The sequence below is a fragment of the Vulpes lagopus genome, chromosome 22 (genome assembly GCF_018345385.1).
Source record: "Vulpes lagopus strain Blue_001 chromosome 22, ASM1834538v1, whole genome shotgun sequence".
Classification (NCBI taxonomy): Eukaryota; Metazoa; Chordata; class Mammalia; order Carnivora; family Canidae; genus Vulpes; species Vulpes lagopus.
Window position 1 is genome coordinate 22531194 of NC_054845.1, and position 26673 is coordinate 22557866.

General features: G+C 38.7%; 1 protein-coding gene across 1 annotated transcript; it reads left to right on the forward strand.

Annotated features, from left to right (window-relative positions):
• The first annotated feature begins 274 nt into the window (after positions 1-274).
• ATIC (5-aminoimidazole-4-carboxamide ribonucleotide formyltransferase/IMP cyclohydrolase) lies at positions 275-26673 on the forward strand. Its single transcript, XM_041737638.1, has 16 exons — positions 275-329; positions 816-942; positions 3926-4002; positions 5151-5217; positions 8683-8771; positions 9313-9464; positions 9776-9932; positions 13818-13943; positions 14711-14818; positions 15660-15745; positions 16887-16976; positions 18956-19084; positions 23165-23257; positions 24475-24657; positions 25990-26145; positions 26455-26673. The coding sequence occupies exons 1-16, from the start codon at positions 311-313 to the stop codon at positions 26572-26574; spliced, it is 1779 nt and encodes a 592-aa protein (XP_041593572.1). The 5' UTR covers positions 275-310; the 3' UTR covers positions 26575-26673.

A 26673-nucleotide genomic window follows, 5' to 3' on the forward strand; every position in this document is an offset into this window, starting at 1 on the left:
TTCTCCGGGGCGGGAACCCCTCCGGGTGTTGCTCGGTTACGTCCAGACCCCGGGGCTGCGGCTCCGCCTCTGGGGACCGGCCGCCCCCGGCGCAGGGCCCTGCCCCTCCCCCCGCCCTTCCCTCGGCTCCAGGCCTGGGCCGCCGGCGGCCGGGGCGGGGCGGGGCTCCGGGTCACGTGGCGGGTCAGGTGACCGCCCGGCGCGCCCTCCCCCCGCTCCCGCGCGCGCCCGGCCGCCCCGCCGCCCGCCGCCCCCCGCACGTGCCGCCGCCGCCGCCGCCCCGCTCGGCCCGACCCCGCCGCCCGCAGCCATGGCGCCCGGCCAGCTCGGTGAGCGCCCCGCAGCCCTGCGCGCCCGCGCCGAGCCCCGCCCGCGGCGCCCCGAGCCCGCCATGGCGGCCCGGCAGGTGCCTGACCCGGGGGAGGCCGGGAACCCGGGACGGGGGGCGGGGGAGGCCCGGGGACCCGGGAGGGGGGCGGGGGAGGGCCCGGGGACCCGGGAGGGGGGCCGGGGAGGCCCGGGGACCCGGGAGGGGGGCGGGGGAGGACCCGGGAGGGGGGCGGGGGAGGGCCGGGGACCCGGGAGGGGGGAGGGGGGCGGGGGAGGGCCGGGGACCCGGGAGGGGGGCGGGGGAGGCCCGGGGACCCGGGAGGGGGCGGGGGAGGGCCGGGGACCCGGGAGGGGGGCGGGGGAGGGCCCGGGAGGGGGGCGGGGGAGGGCCGACCCCGTCCGCGCCCCGCCAGCCCGGGCCCTTGAGGATTCCCGCCCTGAGCTGCGCCGCGCCGCGGCTGACGGGGAAGCGTCTCCCTTCGCAGCCCTGTTCAGCGTCTCTGACAAAACGGGCCTGGTGGAATTTGCCAGAAGCCTCAGTTCTGTGGGTCTGAGCCTCCTCGCCTCTGGGGGGACCGCGAAAGCTCTCCGGGATGCCGGGCTGGCGGTCAGGTAAGGCGCCACCGGGCTTCGCGCCAGGTGCGTGGGGACGCCCCGCCCCGGCCCGCCCCGGCCCGCAGGACCCCCCCCTCCCCCCCCGGGCCCGCCCCAGCCGTCGGCCCGCGCTGCAGCTCCCGGGGCGAGGTCTGGGGTCGCGGCGCCCCGGAGGGGCCCGGCCGTCGGGGCCCGCTTCCTGGGGCGGAGGGAAACCCCGAGCGCCCCCCCCCCCCCCCGCCCGGGGCCCTGCGGCCGAGCCGTCGAGGAGCTTAGGGTCCCAGGAACACCCGCACCGGTTCCCCAGGACCTGAAGGGCACCGGTCGGCCTGGGGTTGCCTCATCCACAAGCTGTTGGTTACCTGGCCAGGCGGCGGGAAGAAGGAAGGAAGGAGCGAAAGGTCGATCGGGCCGCCATCCCGCACCCCCAGAGCTGGCCTCCCGGCCGGGAGACGAGGCACCTACCTACTCGGGGTGCAAAAAAAGGCCCGGGGGCCGACCGCCCTAAGGAACGGCAGGGACACCAGCAGGAGGACATACAGGCCCACTCCTGAAACACATTGTGGAGTAGGAGTGAGACATCCGTGTGCTTCTGTTGCCACGTGAAACATTTTTGCCGCTTGCCCTCTAGGTCAGATGATTAACCTAGAATCCTGCCCTCTGTGGGCAGTCCGCAGCTCTTCCTGGATGTGTCGAGTTCACGTGGCGAGGATGCCTAACTATTTCTTTTTTTTTATTTTTTTATTTATGATAGTCACACAGAGAGAGAGAGAGAGGCAGAGACACAGGCAGAGGGAGAAGCAGGCTCCATGCACCGGGAGCCCGACGTGGGATTCGATCCCGGGTCTCCAGGATCGCGCCCTGGGCCAAAGGCAGGCGCCAAACCGCTGCGCCACCCAGGGATCCCCTGCCTAACTGTATTTATTAAATAAATGCTGCAGAGCTTCCAAAGTTTTTTTTTGGTGTCAGCTCTCCGATGTTCTCCCAAGAGCCGTGTAAGAATCCTGAAAGACAGGTCAGCCTTTTCTGAAGAGCAGCAGGGCGAGGATCCGAAAACTCTAGACTGTTCTTTCTTTTGGAGCATGCTGGATGCTGTTGTAGTTGGACCCTCCAAATTAAGCCGCTCTTCTACAAACCTTTTTTTTCCTCCACCGAACTGAACTATAAAGAGAAACATTTCAGACTTAATCAAAAGTAGAAGAATGTAATGAGCCCTCCTGTTGCATATCCATTCCCCAGTTTAAAAACTTAACAGCTCTTGAGTCTAGTCTGATCTGAACTTCTACCCATTCATTCCTCGCTTACGCATTATAGTTACGTGTTTCTTAAAAACTGGGAATGTAAATGTATTCCTCTCCCGTTAAAGTGTGAGACTGTTCCCACGTCATCATTACACGCACACTCATGTTACCCTTACTACAACTTTTCAGTGTAGGTAGTGTTATAAATAAGGAAATAAATTTAATGGATAAGGAAACTGAGGCACAAAGAGGGTAGATAACTTTCCCAAGCTCATACAGCCAACGCAGCTAGTAAAATCACAGAACCAAGATTTTATCCAAGGGAGTTAACCTGGAGGTGTGAGGTGAACTGATGGGATTTTAATTGGTGACTGTTCAGCAGTGAGCTTGCAGAGAATTGTTGGAAGACCGCACCTGTTGCCCGTTGTGTGCAAATTGAAATCTAAAGGAGCAACAAACTTTTTGATTACCCCACATGGTTTTGCATTCTAAAAATAGATCTGCCTTCTCTATTTTCAGCAGTAATCCTCAGTTGGAGAAACTGGATTTTATTTCCTGGATGTCAGGAAAGGGAATTTTGATTTGGATGCCATAATATTGCCACCTTTTAGTTGATGTTGAAAATACTGTGAGCCCTTGGTCAGATACTAGTCATCTGCAAATGCTTCTTAATAGGAGACTCTACCCAGGAAATTCTATATCCTGTTGGAATTTGCTGCTTTAAATTTTTTTTTTTTACTACAATGGTAGTTGTAGAAAATTATAAAGAAGGTAGTAAATAGCTTATAATTCTGTTTAACATGTTGATATGTTTCCTTCTAGTCTTTTAATATTTAATTTATAGCTCATGCAGAAGATAGTTTTGCTTCTTGATTTTGTTCGCCTAACATATTGTTGACATTTTTTCATGTCATTAAAATTTGCTTGTAAATCAGGCTACGGTTGGGCAGTTCATGCCAGTTTGGTGATCTGAATCAATATTTAAGTTTTGTTTTGCATTCGACCCGTTGTCATATTTTACAGTTTTTTCCCCAACTTATTTTTTTCTGTATAAAACTTTTAACGTTTTGTATAGACATCTAGTATTTTGTTTTTTGGGGTTTTTTGTTTGTTTTTAGATTTTATTTCTTTATTCATGAGAGACACAGAGAGAGAGAGAGAGGCAGAGACGCAGGCAGAGGGAGAAGCAGACTCCATGGAGGGAGCCTGACGTGGGAATCGATCCTGGAACTCCAGGATCAAGCCCTGGGCCAAAGGCAGGCACTAAGCTGCTGAGCCACCCAGGGATCCCGACATCTAGTATTTTGTTTAATGATTTGAGCATATTATATATTGAATTTTGGTAGTTCTTTGATTTTTTTTTTTAATACTCATACCTTGGATTCATTGGGAATTTATTTTTATGTGGGCTAAACCAGTCTTATTCCAATACTAACACCACCTTACTAAAACATAAAACAGTCTTTTATTTCTCCACTCATTTGATTTGCTGTCTTTATGTTCGTTTAATCATAAAGCTAAATTTTTGTTTTTACTTCAGTCTCTTTCTGAGATCTATTTTTAGTGTCTTTTGTATATATTGTAAAATTACTTCTCAGCTGAATGGATGGCTTATGATTCAGTTTCTGAATTCTGAACATTGAGGCTCTGAAAAATCCCCCAAATGAGAACAAAAGATGTAATGTTGGAAGATGCTTTAGAATAGTGTAATAAAATGTTAGTTCAGCAGGAACAGCAATATTCTGTTCATCTGTTTTCAGAGATGTCTCTGAGCTCACAGGATTTCCTGAAATGTTAGGGGGACGTGTGAAAACCTTGCATCCTGCAGTCCATGCTGGTAAGTGATTGGTGCTGCCTTCATTTAAAAGTCAGTGGTCTTCAGGAATATTTTGGTTGATTACTTTGTAGAATAAATGAGGAAGAAGGCAGGTCATAAACTCAGAAGATTATCTGTGAGTCTGTATTGGTTTTGTCACATTTGCTGCCAACGTTCATAATATGTTAGAACCTGTTTAAAATCTAGTTTGCTAAAAAAAAAAAAAAAAAATCTAGTTTGCTTTATTACGTGATGGATTTACATGGTTTTCCTCTGCTTGCTATTAGTCCTGACCTGATAACTAATTTAGAGTGATACTTTCTGCTGGAGCTAATGAAAGTGTTTCAGTTTCATATGTGAGAAGACTTTTATTACAATTCAACTTAAAATGAAGTCTCACAGTGTAACTGACTTTTTTTAAAAAAGATTTATTTGAGAGAGAACGTGCACATGTGCATGAGTGGAGGAAGGGGTAGAGGGAGGGAGAGAATCCCAAAGCGGACTGTGTGAGGAATGCAAGACAGACTAGGGACTCCATCCCAGAATCCTGACATCATGACCTGAACTGAAATCACAAGTCAGACACTCAACTGACTGAGCTACCCAGGCACCCTTGTAACTGACTTTCAAAAGAATTCTTTTTCAGAGTGTTTTAATTTGCTCGTTTGAGACACCAAATTACGTAGCAACCAGAAATGGTGAGAAACCAGTATCTTGCTACTTTACAAGTTAGAGTAAAATTCGGCAGAACTAAAGGCTGTTAGGCTGAGGAAGGCTGAGGATCATCAGACAAGCCATTTACCAATGGGAGCACGTAGGTTAATGGAACTGGCAACAGTTATGTGAAAATTCTTTTACATTTTGTTGCTTAAAGAGGGTGAGTAAGCCTGGGGGGAGCCTGGCTGACTTGGTAGAGTGTATGGCTCTTGATCTCAGGGTTGTGAGTATAAGGTATAGGGATTACTTGAAGATAAAAATCTTTAAAAGAAAGAAAGAGGGAATGAGGAACTGATACAAAAGCTTTTTAAATATACTTGCTAATCTAAATTTTTAACTCTACTGTCTTCTTAATTAGGCAGTCATTAGATGCTTTAACTTGATTGATGGGTCCATTTTGGACCTTATTCTGATGTGTTTTTTGAACCTAATACTTAACTTCGTTAAATTAGGAATCTTGGCTCGTAATATCCCAGAAGATAATGCTGACATGGCCAGACTTGATTTTAGTCTTATAAGGTAAAAATTGGAAGGTAAATTTTTAATGCATTAAGGATCAAAGACAATGTGTATGCCAAACCTGGTGCCCCCTCCCCTTTTAAGACCAAAATTAACATTAGGTTTAGTTTCCTATTTATTCACTTATAAACATTCATTGAGTACCTTCTGTGTGACATAGTACATACATAAACATTTTTAATTTTGCCAAGTTTATGTTACCAAAGTTCATACTTAAGCTAAACCAAAACAAAACAAGCCTTTATTTTTGTAGGAAGTTATGACCTAAATTTTGGTACAATTATAGTTATAACAACATAGTTATTTGCATAAAAATATACACTCTTTCTTTTCAATACATATAACAACTTTTTGAGATATGACCCATATACCATATAATTTCCCAAATCAAAATGTATAATTCAGTGGTATTCCGTATATTCAGAATTGGGCATCCATCACCACAGTTAATATTAGAACTATTCATCAACCCTCCCCAAAAAAGTCCCATACCCATTAGCATTCATTCGTCATTTCCCCCAAAACCTCTAGGCCCTGTGAAACCATAGTCTTTTCTGTGTATATAGATTTATTGATACATAGCATTTTATACCAATGGAATCATATAACATGTGGGCCTTTGTGACTGACTTCTTAAACTTATTCTCAAGGTTCATCCATGTTCGTATGTCTTAGCACTTTATTATTTTTTTTATTACTGAAAAATAGCCCATTATATACTTCATTTTATTTATCGGTTTATCAGCTGATGGGCATTTGGATTATTTTCACATTTTGAATAGTAGAAACAGTGCAAACATGAGCAGTCATGTACAAGTTTTTGTGTGGATATATATTTTCATTTTTCTTGGTTACATACCTAGGAGTGAAATTCTTGGTCATCTGATAAGTATGTTTAACCTTTCCAGAAGCTGCCAGACTATTTTCAAAAGTACTGCATCATTTTATATTGCAGTAGTGTAGGAAGTTTCTCCACATCCTCGCCAACATATGTTACCCATGATGTGGCATGTCATTGTGATTATTATTGGCATTTTGTAGTAATGTTGAGCATCTTGTGTGCTCATTGTCCATTTGTATACCTTTGGAGAAATGTGCTTTCTAATCCTTTGCCCATCTTCTTCGTGTTATTTATCATTTTCTTATTGAATTATAAGAGTTCATTTTATCCCATTCTGTGGATTGTCCTTTCTTTATGGTATCTTTTGACCATCATAAAACCTTTAAATTTTGGTAATGTCCATTTTATCTATTCTTTTGTTGTCTATGCTTTTGGTATTATACCTAAGAAGCAATGGCATAATCAAGATAGTGAAGTTGTACAGTTTTTTAGTTATAGCTCTAATGCTTAGGTCTTTGATTTCTTTTACTTTTTATATATGAGTGTGAATTAGGGTGTCCAACTTCATTCTTCTGAATGTGGCTGGCCAGTTGTCCCAGCATCGTCTGTTGAAGAAACTTTTTCCCCCAGTGAATGATCTTGGCACACTTGAACTATATCTCTGTCATCTTGCTGGCACCACATCATTATTGGATCTTTGTGACAAATTTTGAAATTGAGATGTGTGAGTCCTCCAATTTTGTTCTTTTTCAGGATTGTTTTGGGTATCTGGGGTCCTTTGCATTTCAGCATGAATTTTAGGGTCATCTAGCCTATTTCTGCAAAAAGTTGGAATTTCCTAAAGATTGGATTGAATCTGTATCAGATTAGGGGAGGTTGCCATTCTAATATTAAATCTTCAGTCTGTGAACTGGAATATCTTTTCATTTGTTTAGATTTTTAAAAAATTTCTTTCAACAATGGTTTATGCTTTTTTTGTTTTGTTTTGTTTTGTTTTTAATTTTTTATTTATGATAGTCACAGAGAGAGAGAGAGAGGCAGAGACACAGGCGGAGGGAGAAGCAGGCTCCATGCACCGGGAGCCTGATGTGGGATTCGATCCCGGGTCTCCAGGATCGCGCCCTGGGCCAAAGGCAGGCGCCAAACCGCTGCGCCACCCAGGGATCCCGGTTTATGCTTTTTAGCATAAGTCTTGTGTTTTTGTTATTTTGATGCTACTGTTAGTAAAATTGTTTTCTTATTTCACCTTGGGTTTTTCATTGCTCATGTATGTAAATTCAGTTAATCATATGTCTACAACCTTGCTGAACTAAGTACTAATAGTTTTTTTGGTTGAATTCCTTAAGATTTTCTATATATATGATCTAGTCATCTCCTTAATAGAAATAGTTTTACTTTTTTCTTTCCAATCTTCTTGCTTTTTACTTAATTTTCTTTGTTAATTGACATTCCTAGAACCTCCAGTATGGTGTTGAATAGAAGTGGTGAGGGTAGACATCCTTGTCTTGCAACTGATCTAAGGGGAAAACATTTAATAGTTCACCTTTAAATATAACATTAGCTGTAGGTTTGGGGGGTTTTCTTAAATACTTTTTATCATTTTGAACAAGTTCTCTTCTATTTATTGAGTGTTTTTATTATGAGTGAATGTTCAGTCTTCTCAAATCCTTTTTGTGCTTCTGTTGAGATGCTCAGGTAGTTTCAGTCCTTTGTTTTATGGACATAAGCTCTTATATTAATTGGTTTTTAGATGTTAAATCAACCTTACATTCCTGGGGTAAACCAGATTTGGATGCAGCGTATGCTTCTTTATATTTTGTTGTTTTCAGTTTGGTAGTATTTTGTTGAGGATTTTTTTGTTGTTACTGGTGTCTATTTTTCTTGTGACATTTTGTTTGGTTTTGTTATCAGGATTATAGGCATTGGGAAGTGTTTTCTCCTTATCTTTTATTCTTTTTTTATTGGTTTTTACCAGTTGTGCTTATTTCACTGGCAGTGAACTTGCCTACAGAGCTTCTCACGTTGCAGGCCTTGGCATGGAACTCTACTTTATTACTGGTTGTTGATTTTATATTAGTTCTGTATTTTAAATTATTCTTTTGGCCTGCCTGTTAATGTCATTGTATATGATCTCTCTGAAGACAAAACAAGCAAAGAAACGTATTTCACTCTTAGAATGGTCTGTCATTTTTCATCATTGTATGTGACCCATTAGAAATAGATTCTAAAATTGAATGTTGTAGATAAAAGTGATTATATTCCAAACTGAGGATGTTGTTTGTAGCCTTGTATTTTACATTTGTTAAAATTAAAAAAAAAAAAAGATAGCTGAATTATATAATGGGTAGCTAAGTTTATCCAGGCAGTAACATTGCAATATGATTTGGAGGAGATAATGTTGTGAGAGCACATGCTGATCAAAGCCACTTTTAGTTACCTGTGTTGTACAACAGTGGGAGCTCCTGACATTTCAATATATATTTTTTTTAGAATTCTAAAATGTTAGGATTACAGTTTATATTTTAGATCTTTAGACTCTGATCACATTAAAGCTAGCAAGAGATTTATATGTAAACCCCATAAGTTTGCATTTCTAACAACAGCTAAATTCCTTTTTGGTGTAGAGTCGTTGTCTGTAATCTGTATCCCTTTGTGAAGACCGTGGATTCTCCAGATGTAACTGTTGAACAGGCTGTTGAGCAGATTGATATTGGTAAGTCAGCAAAACCGTATTTGAAGCCTGACAGGGGAAGATTACTTATATTTTATTTACTTATTTTTGTTACTATCTGTATATTTTTAAAAGATATTATTTATTTGAGAGAGAGAGAGAGCGCGCGCGCACGTGCAGGGGGAGGAGCAGAGGGAGGACAAGCAAGACTCTACTCTGAGCCCAGATCCCGATGTGGAGCTCGATCTTACAACCCTGAGATCATGACCTGTGCTGGAATCACGAGTCAGATGTTTGACCAACTGAGCCACCCACATACCCCAAGCACTATTTATGTTTTAAAATAGGTTCACTGAGAATCAGAAAATTGGGGGAGCAGAAAATCATTATTGCTCCCAGTTTCTTCTGGGATGACTAATTCATCTGTATTTTCTAAGCTGTTTAATTGTATAGAGATTCACCTGGGGTATGTTTTCCTTGTTTTTTAAGTCAAGAATTAAAGTAGGAGTATGTGTACAGTGACTTTATTTGAAAGAGATTAAACTGATATGGAAATATAAAAATTGTCTTCTGTTCTCCCAAGGTGGAGTAACCCTATTGAGAGCAGCAGCCAAAAACCATGCTCGGGTGACAGTAGTATGTGAACCCGAGGACTATGTGGCCGTGTCCACAGAGATGCAGAGCTCCGACAGTAAAGACACCTCCTTGGAGACCAGACGCCAGTTAGCCTTGAAGGTAGGGATGCACTTTTATCCAGTGCAGTGTTTGCCAAACCACATGGTATTCAGTTTTCACTGGATCTGCCTGGAGCGGCTATCCTTTTCCTATAAATGAAGAGACCCTATTATTATAGAGGTATAATATTGAAAAGATTGGAAGAGACTTGGAAAGAGAATGATTTGTTGTGATTTTCAGTGTTACTGGGTGTCTTTCCTGCACAGTCAAGTATGTGACAAGGAGTATAGTTTGCTGCATGCTACCTACAACTCTCTTGTTCTGCCTTTTTAAGTGCTGCTGGTGTTTCACAAATCTTACATTTTCTGTAGGCTTTCACTCATACGGCACAATATGATGAGGCAATTTCAGATTACTTCAGGAGACAGTATAGCAAAGGAATATCTCAAATGCCCTTGAGGTATGGAATGAACCCTCATCAAACTCCTGCCCAGTTATACACACTGAAGCCCAAGCTTCCCATCACAGGTAAAGGCTGTGTGTTATGTGGCCTAGTTTGCTGTGTCTGGGGGTGTGCGGGTCTTTCTCTGTATTGTATCCGATGTGGTTCACATTGAGAAGATAAATTACATAATGTCTTTTATAGCCACCTGAAGTTTGAGCTGCTGGGTGAACGTGTGAGCAAAAACTGTTGAGATAACTACAGGTTCCTCAGAGAGGTCAGATGGGAGATAACAGTTTGGAATGTCTTTGGCATGTAGATGATTTTGAAGATGTAGGACAGGCAGGATGGATTTCATAGAAGAGGTCAAGCAGTGGACGAACTAGCAGAGGAAAAACAAGGCTGGAAGACCGCTGGGTTTCAACTGGTTTGGAATGCTGCTGAGAACAGAAAAGCAACTGTTTGATCTAGGAAAAATTTCAAGAACAATTTCCTTGGAATAATGGATGTGGCAGCCCAAGTGAAGTGGGCTGGATATGACAGTAGGAAATAACAATAATAAAGATAATTCTTTGAACAGAAAGGTTAATTAGGACTTCCATGGGTCTGTAAAATTAAAAGAGGCTTTTCACTTTTTTATTCTGTTTTACTCTTGAGGTGGGAATTGGAGCATGTTGTATGTTGGGTAGAGGGGGAAGTAGATGCAGGGGGCCGGGGAGAGAGTTGAGGGTATGCAGGCCTTGAAGGCCCAAGCATCAGTAGGAGGGCTGGCCTTGAGTGACAGCAAGGACAGGTTTCTTCATGTACTGGTTGGTACATTTGACGGTGGGAAGATGCAGGTACTCCTGTCTCTTCTTTTCTCCTTGTTAGCTGCTGAGAGAGGAGGAAGAGGGAGCAGTGTCAGAGATTTGAGGAGATGGTGAAAAACTCTTTTCTTTCCCCATTGAATCAAGTTCTATTATTAGGCTACTTCAGTTATATTTTGAATCTTTCTAACACTGCGGAAGCCTCCACAGTGACTCCAGAAGTCTCCCAGACTGCAGAAATCTAATTGCTCTCTGCTTTGTCTTTTCTATTCACAGTGGAGTAATCATAAACATAAAATCAGATAGTATGCCCTATTTGAGACCATTCATTGGCTCTTCTTCCGACTTAGATGCCTCTGTGTGCCCTGCAGACCCTATTATCTGACTGGTCTACATCCTTGACAACACTCCCCTGTCCTCTGCTTCCCAGGGCCTGTTTTCTGTTTGGTCCGCAGGCCTGGTGTCTGTGGCCTTTGCTCTGGTCTTCAAGGTCTTACTTGCTTGTCATTTACATCGCACCTTAAAGTCACCTCCTCAGGGAAGCTTTCTCTGATCACCCAGAATGAAGTAGCTGCTTGTCACTTTTATCACAGCACTATTTGCTGCATTTACTTATGTTTTAATCATCATCTCCCAATTAATCATCTTTGAGAGCAGAGACCTTGTCTTTGTTCATTGCTGCATCCTCAGTACTTAGAATATTGCTTGACATGTTCTGTAAGTCTCTATTGAATGAATAATTAGAAACGACATTTTGTATGATTTTTACTTTTAGAATTTCTTAAAATTAGAAATTACTATTTTATATTTTCTTATAATGTTTCCCATTTAGATTCTGAGGCAAGAAATCCTTATATGTAATTTCATGTTTTTTTCAAAACTCTTTCATTCATATTGGTCAAGATACCTGTTTTTGAGGTGCTTTTCTTTTTAAGACTTATTTTGGAGAAAGAGAGTATGAGCAGAGGGCGGGGCAGAAGAGAGAGAGAGAAAGAAGCAGACTCCCCACTGAGTCTCCCCACTGGAACCTGATGCAGGGTTTGATCCCATGACCCTGAGATCATGACCTATGCCAAAATCATGAGTTAAACACTGTATACGTACAGTGGAATATTACTTAGCTATTTTTTATAGCTATAGAATGAAATGCTGTTTGCAACAACGTGGATGGAACTAAAGGGTATTATGCTAAGTGAAATCAGAAAAACAAATACCATATGATTTTACTCGTGGAATTTAAGAAACAAAGTGGATGAACATAGATGAAGGGATAGAAAAATGAAAAAAGAAAACAGAGGGAGGCAAACCATAAGAGACTTAACTCTAGGAAACAGGATTGCTGGAGGGGAGGTGGGTAGGGCATGGGGTAACCACGTGATGGGCGTTAAGGTGGGCATGTGATACAGTGAGCACTGGGTGTTCTATGCACTGATGAATCACTAAATTCTATCTCTGAAACTAGTAGTACAGTATATGTTAAATTGAATTTAAATAAAAATTTTTTAAAAATTTGACGCTTAACTGAGGCACCGAGGTGCATCCTTGTTTTGTTTTTTTTAATAGACTTTCTTTTATAAAGTAGTTTTACGTTTACAGAGAAATCTCTCAGAAAGTAGAGTTCGTAGAGATCCCCTCCCTCTGAGTCTCCTCTCCCTAGTTTCCCCTTTTAATATCTTCCATTACTTACAGATGTACATTTGTTGAAATTGATGAACCAGTAGTGATTCATTATTATTAACTAAAATCCATCGTTTACATTAGGACTCACTCTTCGTGTTGTATATTCTTTGGGTTTTGACATGTGTAGTGTCATGTATCCACCTTGACAGTATCATGCAGAATAGCTTTATCACCTAAAAATTCCCTGCATTCTAGCTTCCTGACTCCTGCAGCCACATACTTTTACTGTTTCCATAGCATCATAAGGTTGTAATCCTATAGTATATAGCCTTTCATGCTGGCTTGTTTCACTTAGCAATATGCATTTGAGGTTCCTCCATGGTTTTGGTGGCTTGAAAGCACATTTCTTTTTGCTATTTAATAATAATGCATTGTATATAGATATATTCTAGTTGGTTTATCCATTTACCTCTTGAAAGACAACAGAAATAGACCGTTTTTAACTATGAATAAAGCTGCTAAAAACATTCAAGTACAAGTTTTTCTGTGGACTTGTTTTCAACTCATTTGTATAAATACCTAATATTTTCTTTTATTGTTTACAATTAATTGCCTATTTTGTTTTTCTGTCTTTCCTGTAATCTCTTTGTGGGAGGGGCTAGTTTATTCATTGATAATATCCCCAGTACCTAGCACAGTCCTAACACTGTGGTAGGCACTCAGTAAATACTTGTTGAAGTTTATTTTTAAAAGTATGTGCCATCCAAGATAACACAAGAAAATGCAATTGTAGGAAAAAAAAAAAAAAGAAGAAGAAGAAAGAAAGAAAATGCAATTGTAAATTTGTTTTTAATTAATGGTCACCATTTTTTTTTTGTAAGTGCAGACTCTGAAATTTATTCACAAGAGATAATAGCCCCTAAAAAAAAAAATCCTGCCATTGTTAAGAAAATAGGCAATGAGAAACTTTGGGAGTTGTAATCCTTCTAACTACATTTCAACTTTAGGCAGAGCCTAATGAGTCTGGTATAAAAGAGGAAAAATCCAATGCATTTTTTCCCTTGTTTTCTCCCACCCACAGCTCTTGGATTAGTTTGTAATAATGTTCTTATGTTGACAGGGTTTATAAGTTAGATTTTATACTATCTCTGTAATTGCCGTGACTGTGTTATCTTACTTGTGTACTGAAGTAGATCCCTGGTGATCACTGGTCTTGTCATTGTTCTTCCCATTCCTGAATTCTCTATTGGTTTATTTCTAGATTGGCTGGATTTGGTTTCTCCAGTAGCATTATGTATGTGAGTGTGTGTATGTGGTTTGAGTTTTTGTTTGCTTGCTTGTTTGTGAGGCAGGCCTAGGCTCTAGTATTTTGTTCTTTTCTCATCAGGTTCTTTTTTATGTTTGTATATATGTGTTTGCCTTTTAATTATACTTCTCTGAAAACATTTGTGCAGCCTTTACATAATTTTTTTTCAGAAATGTTACATATATCTGATTTTATTGATCCTGCTTGGTAATGTGTTATATATATGTTTCTATATGTAGTTCTAAATGGAGCCCCTGGATTTATAAACTTGTGCGATGCTTTGAATGCCTGGCAGCTGGTGAAGGAACTCAAAGAAGCTTTAGGCATTCCAGCCGCTGCCTCTTTCAAACATGTCAGCCCAGCAGGTAAAAAAGCGTTACTCTCTAGAATGCTCTGAATCTGTTCAAGATGCAGTTTTTCTATTTTGGAAAAAATTGGCATGTTCTAATGTGAATATAAACATTTTCTAAAGTTTCAAACTGCTTTTGTGAAGTCTGTTAACAGTTTTAGTGTAGTAGGACAAAATCTGGTAATAACATGTACATGTTTTTTATATATGTAATTGTATGACATTACTGTGAGATAGGATTAGAAAATCACGTTTTTTTTTGCGTTAGAAACGTGTAAAAAATAAAGTAAAATGGCTTAATGCAGTATGCCTAAATATTTTTCTACATGGTTGAAAATGGAATTGACACCTTATCTGTAGCTTTTTATAGCCGTTGTATGAGATACCTTTTTGCTTCTATGTCAACTCTAACACATAATTCTTTGATATTTACTTTTGATATTAATGTAAACAGGGAGGAGGAAATAAATGGTATGTGGTATCAAGCAGGGTGGAGATCGAGAGTCCTTAATGGAGTAAACTAGCTTCATACGCATGCATGGTGCTGGCTGACTCACACAGTGGTTCTTTTCAGAAGCCAGAGGGAAAAGATTCCATTTGCCCTCTCCCCTGCAACTATATTTTTGGTGTCTAATTATCTAGCCAGATGTTTTGTTTAATTTGGCACAGGCACCAGAAATTATGCTGCATAGACTAGATGTTAAGAAAATTGTTGTCTTGATTTAGGAGAGGACAAGTAGTAACTTGAGACTTGGGGGTTTATTTTATGGTTTTCTGTATCAGGTGCTGCTGTTGGAATTCCACTCAGTGAAGATGAGGCCAAAGTCTGCATGGTCTATGATCTGTATAAAACCCTTACACCCATATCAACTGCATATGCAAGAGCAAGAGGTCAGAACAGTAATGAAGTTCTTGTTTCTTTGTTTTTGAAGGAGAAAAAAAATATTTTATCCTAAATAGATAAAGTAGTAATAATCTTTGTTTCAGATTTCAAATTATCTTGGTTTTTTTTTAATACTTAGGAATGACTCTGAGTGCCTTGGAATAAGTTTGTTTATAAAAGTATGTGTTCGTATTTTCATGTAATAAATGGAAACACAGGTGGAATTTGGTGCATCTAATTTCACATTAGGCTATTGAATGCATTTGTATTGTTTATTAATATATGAATAAAATTATATGATTATTTTAACTACACGGAATTTGGTTAGAGTTGTATTCTATATGTTTTAGAAATATCTAATTCATGAGGTTAATAACCTGTGAATATTATTGTAACATTTTTGGAAGATCATAGAGAAACTTGATAGCACAATTGACCTTCTAGCATCTAGCATACTATGGTGCATGCACTAAATAAATCCAGCCTGCCACCTGTTTTTGTAAATACAGTGTGTTTGAAACAGGGCCATGTCCCTTTGTTGATGTGACTGATTTCTACAACTGCAGAGCTGAATAGGTATAACAGATTAGGTACCTATAAAACTTAAAAAATATTTGCTATCAGGCCCTTCCAGAAAAAGTTTGCCAAACACTTTGTTAAAGGGTAAAACTAAAGAATACTTTGTCAATTATTTCAGTTAAATGACTTGTTAATCTATTATTTAGATCTTAAATAATAAAGTTAGATTTAGAGAAATGGATTTTTTATGATCGCCTTAGGGGTTTTTTTAAACATCTTTCTGAGTAAGGGTATTTGTGATACATACCTCATTTTAATTTTTATTTGCAGGGGCTGATAGGATGTCCTCATTTGGTGACTTTATTGCATTATCTGATATCTGTGATGTCCCTACTGCCAAAATTATCTCCAGAGAGGTTAGTGGACATTCACATATATTGATCCATTCATAACTGAGTAAAGCTCGCTATATTCATAGTGTTTGTTGAAACCGTAATTTATATTTATTTACGCCATCTGTAAGTTGGTTAAGTTTATCGTTTAGAACGTTCATATTTTATGTAGAACATGAATCCTTGACTGAATTGTAATTTTGAGATTAATGAATATTTCAAATGGATATTTTGCTGTTAGGTTTTAACTTACATACTTAGTCCTTTTTTGTTATCTAGTAGTCATTATCTTAATGCCAGTTATTGTTTCTAAAGATCATAGGATACGCTCTTGATTGATGTAATAATGAACCTTCCTATAAACCTCTGTAGGTCTGTAACAAAAGAGATGTGTAAGGGAAGATTATAAACTACTCTGAAAAGCTAACCCCCATCAGTTGAATACCAAGCAGGCATTCCAGAAAGGTGAGATTTTAAGTGAGGAGACAGAAAGAAAAAAGAAGATAGCTCAGATTAGCTTGGAAGGAAAACAAATAGGTAGAAATGAAGGCTACGTGGCCTTGAGAATATTTAGTTCCTTTAGGGATTCTTCCCATGACCACTACCATCCCCACTCGCAGTAGAGCTGACCTGCTGCATTTTATGTTATAGCACAAGGCTTTGTAGGATGAACTATGAGTCTTCTGTCAGAGATGTTAAACCTGATCCCTTTGACTTGCTGTTGAGGTACTCGCCTTGCCTAAGGTTATTAGCAGAGATGTAATCTGAGCCCCGTGTCTTGCTCTAGTGGAACTTGCTTTGCCTAAGGTCATTTTACCTGGTAGGGTAAAAAATTTTACCTGGTAGGGACTAGAACATGTTCTTTCTAGTGCAAAACACCACTCCCTTAACAAAATTGTGAGAAATCATTTTTCTTCCTAAGGTACATGTATTAGAGTGAATCATTTGTATATTCTTAGTTAAAACTGAAAGGATAACAAATGAGATAAGGTTAGCTGTACAAAGCTGTATTCGAATGTAGGCTTTTCCGAGTTTAGGTGTTAGCATTGTCTTTTGGAAGTAGAAACCAGAAAACGCTGCTGCATTAAGATAGATACTTGTGTTTAGATTGCTTAAGAAGCATTCCTTAATTTTTGAAAGTACAAATTGTTTTATGTAATTACAGGTATCTGATGGTATTGTTGCCCCAGGCTATGAAGATGAAGCTTTGAAAATACTTTCTAAAAAGAAAAATGGGAACTACTGTGTTCTTCAGGTTAGTTTAATTCATGTTTAAATAGTAATTTGCTCTTTTAGTTTGTGTTTCTTTTTCCCCATAATTAGTGTTTATGGTTAGAAACTTTTAATTTATCTTTCTTTGCTGAGGTTTCTTTAATTCTTAATCCCACAAATTTTCTTTTTCCTTTCTGTTGATTTTTGGGTTTTGGATGAGGAGAGAGAGCTTCTTGACTCTCTTAGTTATAAATTTAAAATTTTTAAGGAAGTAGTTAATACATACGTATGGTTTCTCCTGTTCAAAAGGTATTAACTGTTACTTGGTGAAGTCTCCCCAACCTTCCCTTCTATTACTTTAAAAAGTAACTAATATTTTAAATTTCTTGGTCATCCTTCCTGAAATAGTTGATACTTTCCAGCAAAATTTTATTTCTTTTTTGTTGTTGTTTTTTCCCACTGACACAAATGCACATAGTTTAACCGTCCTGGAAGTTTACTCCACGTCTGTGTGGCTTATGTAGCCAGTCACCAATCCTTAGCTAGTACACAAAACCGCAGTGAGCTTAGGAGCAGGTCATGGTTGGTGTGTATTAGTAGTTTTGATAGGTCCTGTTCCTCTTTGAGGTTGTTCCAACAGATTTTATGTTTTAATGGGAATGTGAAGGGTGCCAGTTTCTAATACCTTTGCCAGCGTTGTGTTCTTTAGTTTTTTCATCTGATCGATGTGATAGATAAAAATGACCTCTCATTGCAGCTTTAGTTTCCCATTATATGTGGGGTAAAGAACATCTTTTCATATTTAAGATTATTTTCAGTTCCTTTTATGAAGTATTTGACCATATTCTTTGCCTGTTTTTCTAATTGTTGAAATTTTTCCTTAGTGATTTATACTAGCTTTTATCTATTAGGAACTAGCTCATGGTCTAAAATTGTACATGGATAAAGCAAAGAGTTCTTTGAGTTAAAATAGAAATTCATAATACCATTTTACAGAAAGTGTTGATGTCAAAAAATTTGTGGAATCCTAACTCAATATAATGGAAATTCTAATTCAGTGCTTTCTAAGGCAAAGATCGTTCAAAGGATAAATGAAGAGATACTGTCAAGTTTAGGAAAATATCTACAGAGAGAGTGGCCTTTACAGGTGATTTTTACATCTTAATATCTTTCCAGTTCAAATTTTGTGAGAGGAAGATAGCAACAAATCACATATATTCCTGGAGTGCCTGACTGGTTCAGTTAGTAAGAGTCGGTGACTCTTGATATCAGGATCAGGGTTGTGAATTCAATCCCCACGTTGGGTGTAAGGATTACTTAAAATAAAAACAAACCCAAAAAAGACATATATTCCTTTCAAATAACAAAGACCTCGACTCCAAATGCTGCTTTCCCCCTTTTAACCTTTTAGATCAAGTGTTACCTCTGTATTTTTTATAATACATTATTAGAAAGAAGGCAGAATTAGAATTTATTTTTTATGCCACTACCTGTGTTTTTTTTTTTTTAAGCAAATCTATCTTTTTTCCATAGTGCTTTCAGTTAGTATAGCCAGAAATGCTATCACTAGAATCATTGATTTTAATATGTTTGCTGTTACAAAACAACACAGTTGCAAAACCTATAAAATTTTTTAGAACAAAATACTGGTGCGGGCAGCCTGGGTGGCTCAGTGGTTTAGCGCCACCTTCAGCCCAGGGTGTGATCCTGGAGACCAGGGATGAAGTCCAAAGTCAGGCTCCCCGCATGGAGCGTGCTTCTCCCTCTGCCTATGTTGTTGCCTCTCTCTCTCTCTCTCTCTCTCTCTCTCTCTCTTATAAATAAATACAATCTTTAAAAAGGAAAAAAATACTGGTGCATGGCCATTCTATTAAACCTATGCTAAAGTGATCTTACACATGCCTAAATTAGAAAAAATGCATATGACCTTGCTATAATGATTTTTTTTTTTTGAACATGAGTTAGGTGAAAAATGTTGAAGATTGTAGATGTTTTACTTTTGACTCTAAATTTGCATTTTAGATGGATCAGTCTTACAATCCAGATGAAAACGAAGTTCGAACTCTCTTTGGTCTTCGTTTAAGTCAGAAGAGAAATAATGGTGTCATTGACAGGTCATTATTTAGCAACATTGTGACCAAGAATAAAGATGTAAGTTTGAAAATCTCTGAACTGAATGCTAGTAATTCAGTAAATTTGTTTTTAATATGTATAAGGTTATGCATTTACTAAGACTCATATTCAAAACTGGTTGATCTGCAAATGTCTAGCTCAGCTTTGAGTTATCAGATAAGTTTGAGAGCTTAAAAAGAGAAGAAATGACCATACCAGAAACTTCTGTGCGTATGTACATACATAGAGGTATTTATCTTCAATTATATATAATGGAATCATGTCTTTCATAATTCTGTTCTTTGACTTGCCTTTATTCCCTGTGCTAAGCTACAAATAGGCTTCTAGTTAAATAAATATAGAACCACACCTTCATCTGAAAGTCCACGTGGCAATCTGTGTATAGATGTATTACGATATTTTGTTTTCCATTTTCAGTGCTATGATCACCGTTTTTTTGTGGTCATATTTTTGCTCTGGTGCTGTCTGTCATCCTTTAGGAAGGACATATCCCTGGGGTGATAGCGTGATTCTTTTTCATTTACATAAGTGTATTCTGTCATTTAATATGCATAGCACTCTGGATACTGGGAGTGGGTGACTACTATCATCTGTTGTATATGTGCTGCTGAAGTGAGCACTCATCTCTGTTGTAAAGATCACAAAACTGTGACCTAAGTTACAGTTAAGAAATTTGCCCAAGGGCAGCCCGGGTGGCGCAGCGGTTTAGTGCCGCCTGCAGCCCAGGGCGTGATCCTGGAGACCCTGGATCGAGTCTCACATTGGGCTCTCTGGATGGAGCCTGCTTCTCCCTCTGCCTGTGTCTCTGCCTCTCATTCTCTCTCTGTGTCTCTATGAATAAATAAATAAAATCTTTAAAAAAAAAAAGAAAAGAAATTTGCCCAAGGTTTCATAACATGGAAACAGATGAGCTAGTATTTATTTTCTGAACTCTCTTATTTGGAACTTTAGTTTTGAAGGATTTTTTTTGCTGGTTCTAACATTGGCTCTTTTTGGCTCTTTTTTCCCCCCTAGTAGTTAAGATGTGTGACTACAGTGTTTTGTGGTCTTATCTGCTGATAACGTCTGGTATTTTTGATTAAATGCTGGGCATTTAATGTGAAAAAAACTGTACACGTATTTTTAGTGTCTGGATGGTATTTTTTTTCCCCTCTAAAAAGAACTGACTTCTACTTTTGCCAGGCGAATCAGGTGGAAGTCAGACGGTCTTTATTCTGGCAGGATTTGAATTTGGGCTTGAGTCTTTGTGAGGACTGGTCTGTTCATGGTCCACCCCTCTCCTGCTGAAAGCACCAGGTGTTTAGTGTCCCTTTTACCATTTAGCTTATTGCCTTGTAACTTGGAAAATACCTTGAGGCAAAAACCATAGATGGTCACACTCAATTCTTCCTACTTCCTTTATCTCTGGGATCTTTGTCTCTCAGTATTTGCTATTTTACTACCTTAGTGTTGAGTTTTTCTGTTCGTTCCTGGGAAAGGTTTAGTCTCTTAAGTCCTTCCTTATAACAGAAATAAAACATGAGGAGATGCAGTTGTTCCCAGATGTGACACCTGAGGATTTAAGTAGAATTGCTAAAAATAAGCTTTAAAACCTTTATTGGAAGAGTTCAGTCTGTTAATAAGTATATGGTAAAGAGGATGTGGTCTTTGTTGATTTAGTAGATACTCCTCCATTTTTATTTTTGAAAATTAATGGTGCCCTGAAATAAAGGAACACAGTAGGTAGGCGTCATGTGTAAAAATACCTTTAAATTCTATGCAGTCTGCTCCTTTGGTCAAGGCTATAAGGTACTGGGATTTTCAGGTGGAAGCATTGTTTCCAACATTACTTACCGCAAGCAGCTCACAGTAACATGAGGCGGGGGTTTTTTTGTTGTTGTTGTATTTCTTTATTAATCTGGCTAGTTAGTATTGACCTAGATTCCATGGTACCTGTGTTGACAGGTCTGCCTAACTCTTGAGGCTTTTACTTTTGTAAGTTTTCCTTGTAGGTTAATAGGTATTGTACTGATCAATAATTTAGCCCCTGAAAGGTTTTGTGCCCTGGCTGTGCTAACTTGGATGTTTTTTTTCCAAGAAATGAGATATGGTTTTAATTCATGTTTTATCTAAATTCCTCTCTACTTGTTTCATGTGTATTTTTATTTAGAAATGTAGAAACTCAAGCATAAGAGTGATAGTTTTATATTTATGTTCCTCCTCTTCTTTTAAAACAGTGTTTTGTTAACATGTCAGCCTCAACATCCTTTTAGGTTTAGAACAGTGGGAGAAGCAGGAGTGTATATTAATAAGCATTGGTGATCATGCTTGAATTACTTCCTCTCCCATTTTTCTTAAATCATGCTTTAATTTGTTTTAACTATTTGTGATATGTTTATATGACTGGATTCCCTCACTCCCATCCCCACCCCATGAAATGTCTTATACTCCTCAATCCTAACTCAGAATACCAGGGTTACATTTCAAGGCAGACCTGTAGGGAAGCTGGGTTATGTTAATCTTTCTTAGAACCAAAAGAATAAAATGTATATTTTGTGACTCAACAGATACAAATAGGAAAATATATACTACATTAATACTGTCTTGGAATAATAAACTCTTAAATTCTAACCTTGTTTTTTAATTGTTTTTAATTTTGAGATAAAAATTGCAGATTCACCTGCACTGTTAAGAATTCCCATGTACTCTTTGCCCCATTTCCCCTGGTAGTAGTTTCCTGCTTTTTATAGTACATGCTAATGATACCGATAACAGTCGAGGGACAGAAAGAAATTTCCATGACCATGAGGGTTCCTCATGAATCACACTGACTTCTGCCCTGCTTCCACCCCCTCCTTAACCTTGGGTGACCTCTAATCTTTTCCCCCTTTCATAATTTTTATTCAGAGTACATTCATGAATGGGTTTTTATGTGAACTTAAGTTTTCATTTTTCTGTTACAAAGACCCAGGAGTGTAATTGGTGGCTGCTGGGTAGTATCACAATTGCATATTTAGTTTTTTAAACTGCCAGACTATTTTCCAGAGAGCCTGTGCCATTTTACATTCTGCACCAGCAACATATGAGTGATCCAGGTCTCTGCATCCTTACTACCTTTTAGTGTTTGTTGTCTCCTTTCATTAGTTAGGTATGATTTTAGTTAGAATTTTCTAATGGCTAATGATGCGTGTTTTTTCATAATTTATTTGCCATCTGTATATCCTTTTAGTGAAATGTTTCTTCGTGTCTTTTGCCCATTTTCTAATTAGATTGCTTTTGTCACTAAGTTTTGAGAGGTCTTTACATATTTTAGATACTAGTTATTTTTTGGATACGTGGTTTACAGATATTTTCTCCCAGTTTGTAGCTTGTCTTTTTATCCTCTTAATACAGGGTCTTTTGCAAGAATAGAAGTTTTCATTTTGATGAAGTCTGATTTATCAGGTTTTCACTTACTTAGCTAATTGATCAGTTAGCTGCTGCTTATAGCCTTTGTCCACTTAGCATACCTATATTAGATCATCCTTTTTTCAGTTTATATTTGTTCTTTTTATTAAACATAGTGATATTTTTTGCTACAATTGTTTTATTCTGTTTGGACTGGTAGTTTACAAGTATTTTTGAATAGTTTCTACCTAAAACTTTCTAGACAATGCAGAAAATGATCTTAATTTTTTTTTTCCTGAATGGCCTTGGCTGTGTATGGACATCACAGTTGTTTGTGATGTCTGAAAACTATTCTGTGTTTTTTCTGATCATAAATTTTATCATGCTTCCATATATGTTTTTTTGTTCTGTGGTTAAGAAGGTATTTGTCAGTTTGGGGTAGTAGATATGGTATGTCATCACTAGTATGCCGTGTAAACAGGCTTAAGCAAGAGTCACTACAGATGGCATTAGTCTGAGTCTGTGATGCATTAAGCACTGCTGAGTTCCATGACAAGTATGTTGATTATTGATTGGGTTTTTTCAGTAAAACACAGTAGAATTTTCTATGAATTCATTTCATCCTGTCATTTGAAGGATACAACTACATTATGGGTCTGTTTAAATAAACAACACGTAAGATACTTAGAGTTACAAAAGTCTGTTGCAATTGACCATCCTCTGTTTTTTCAGTTGCCAGAGTCTGCACTCAGAGACCTCATTGTAGCCACCATTGCTGTGAAGTACACGCAGTCTAACTCTGTGTGCTATGCCAAGAATGGCCAGGTAACCAAGCACTCGGACACACTTTGGACAGACTGTCATTTTACAAAAAAATGTTGTTCATCCCTCAGGTCCTAGGCTGCTTGAAAAGGAAAATCTGCTCGGTCTTTCTCTTCTGGGTTTATCAGTATTTACTCAGTATCATGGGGCACTGTTAAAGCCAGCAGTGACAACAAACTATCTTTGGAATGACATATTAAAATTGGTCGTATTGCTTCTTGCTCAGACTGAGTTGACATATTTGGATTGGTGGGACTCTAATAGCTGCTATAAAACTAGTTTATTCGCTCCCCTCCTCCTGAGTAGTGTGGTATTTCCAGTGAAAAGAGAGTAAGAGATAGTACTGCCACCCATTATTCCATGATTTGCAGCTTGTTGGGTATTTTTATGTGTATTTTTAAGGTTACTAAGAATCAGCAGATTGCAAGTTAATGTGATCTTTTAAAATCCAGTTTACTAAGATGTAATTTATATATATTTATAAAATTCACTCTTTAAAGTATCAAGTTGTGAGCAGTTTTCCCAAATTATGTAGCTACATGAACACGGCCACAATGAAGATGTTGAACATTTCTTGCTTACATTAAGCAAGATATTTAACTTGTTTCCTAGTGCATTAAGCCATAGAATGCAGGTCTGAGCTAGCTTATCACTGGGGCCTCTCCTAACTCTGAACTAACCTGGTTCTGGTTTTGCCATAGCTTCAGCAGCAGTGGGAACCCTTCTCACAGTGTCTTGAGCACTTCTCTTGGCATCTGTTAAATTATTTGGCCCATAAGTGGGGGAGGAAAAGTGTGGATATTAGCATATGCCTTGGAAGATACTTTGAAATTCAGTATTTTAGTTGATTGTCGATTGTTAAAAGACAGCTTGTCTCTAATAATGGAAACTTGGGAGATTGTGGTTACTGGTCTCCTTTGACTCTGGTTCTAAGAAAGTCCACTAAACCTGCCTCATTACTGATATCCCAGAGTTCTATAAACTTCCACAGTATTAGTAGCTATAGTTCAGATGTCACTGAAGAGGTAAAATGTAAAAATAGCAGTTAAAAATTTCTATAAAATATAATGACTTAAAATTAATTTGTATTTTGGCCTCATTTTTTTTCCCACAAAATCGCTAAATTTGGGGGAATATACACCAAAGATCTGTTAAGAAAAATACGTTGTTGAAAAATAAGTTGTTGGAAGAGATATTCATCTAATGTTCATCTACTTCAGGTTATCGGTATTGGAGCAGGACAGCAATCTCGAATCCACTGCACACGCCTTGCAGGGGATAAGGCCAACTGTTGGTGGCTTAGACATCATCCACGAGTGCTTTCAATGAAGTTTAAAACTGGAGTGAAGAGAGCAGAAATCTCCAATGCCATTGATCAGTATGTTACTGGAACGATTGGCGAGGTAAAAGTCTTGTCATTGGGTTTGTGGGTGGAGTATATTGGTGTGCTTAGCTTACCTGTTTCTGTAAGACTTTACCTTCGTCACTGAGAGAAAATGGATTTTTCTTAAAATTTTACATTGTCTATAATTTTACATTCTTAACAATTCTTTATTGTCTTCTGTCTTTAACCTTCTTTACATTTCTTCATCCCTTTCTGACACCACAGACCTTCCTTGTCTTTTTAAATTATAACCATTGGTTTAGTTTTATATGTTGTATTTCCCCTGTTGATTTTTAAGCGTTTGATGGCAGGGACTATGTTTTCACCTATCCTGAGGTTAGCGCCAAGCGCCAAGCATGATGATGCTTGCTACATGATAGGTGTGTATGCAACATGAAATACAGTTGTCTGATAGCAGGTAACCAGTGTCTTCTCCCCACATTTTGTACCAGTGCCTTTGATAATTTTTGTTACATTTCATGTTCTCTAATAATTTTCTATTTTGAAAAAGGCATTATAAGAGCCATAAAATTACAGCTATCAAGTAGCCTCCCAAAAATAGAGAAATTAGCCCCATTTTTGGACATAGCAAGTACTTAATCCTGTATGGAAAACGAAAGAGAGAAGTCTGGTAATCAGACTCTAGATGGTCTTCTGAGGGGGTGAGTGGACCACACTACCTTGTCTTACAAGTTCAAGGACAGGAATCCATGACCTAATAAGTGTCCCTGAAGAGTGTGCCCTATAACCATAAGGTACTTAACACATAAGCCGTTCTCTTTTCTACTTTAATATTTCTATTTGCCTATTTAATATTACCTAGCAAAATCCTGTTCATAGTTCTGGAAGAAGCTTTATATGTATGTGAACAGGAGTTAAAAGTACATTGTTTTGCCAAAATACCATCCAAAATAGAAGCACGTTTTAAAAAATATGAATACCATGAATCATACCTTGATTCATCTGTTAAGACTGACTATAGACTTGAGGCTGTGTAAATATAGTTCTAGAACATCCATCATCATCTGTTTGCTTGCTTTGACACAGGAATATAAGGTAATAGATCTAATTTAGGCAGAGATTAAAAACCAAAATATATTTAAAATAAACTGATTCACAAAGTAAGTGGTATAATCTTTGTTTAGTACACTTAGAATTACTCTTCTTTAATGAAATGTTAAAACATTAAAAAAAAAAAAAAAGATTCTAGAGATGTAAACTGGAATGAGCCATTGTAATTAAATCCTGGGAGAAATGCCCAACTGCTTTCTGGCATTCTGATTTGCATCAAAAAGTACTAAAGGTCATGTCCAAAATCTTTCTCTCCTCTTTCTATCCGCCCTACTCATAGGATGAAGATTTGATAAAGTGGAAGGCATTGTTTGAGGAAGTCCCTGAATTATTAACTGAAACAGAGAAGAAGGAATGGGTGGACAAACTTAGTGAAGTTTCTATCAGCTCTGACGCCTTCTTTCCTTTCAGGGATAATGTAGACAGAGCTAAAAGGGTAAGTGTGGTATTGATGTGCATTTGCATAGAATTGATTATCATGTAAAAACTATTTTAGAATCCTGCTTTTGTTTAAGTTTTGAGTTTTATATTCAAGTTAGGGCAGTGTGATATATCAGTAATATTTATTTTACTTCTGCATTTGATGTACGAATAACTCAGATCCTATTATTTTGCTGTTTTAACTGAGTGAATCGGTCTGCATTGTGAATCATTGTTAGCTTATGCTTTCTAGAGGGGGATTTTCATTTTTGTATGTCTTGACATAAAATTGTGTTTTGAAAGTCAGTGTCTCTTCTTCCCTCAGAGTGGTGTGGCCTACATTGCTGCTCCTTCTGGTTCTGCTGCTGACAAAGTTGTGATTGAGGCTTGCGATGAACTGGGAATAATCCTTGCTCATACAAACCTTCGGCTCTTTCATCACTGATTTCATTGCATAGTATTTTATGGTTTGCTTATGTGTAGATGGAAAATTACATGTGATATTTGACAATATCTTTTTTAAAAAATAAAACATTAAGCCTTA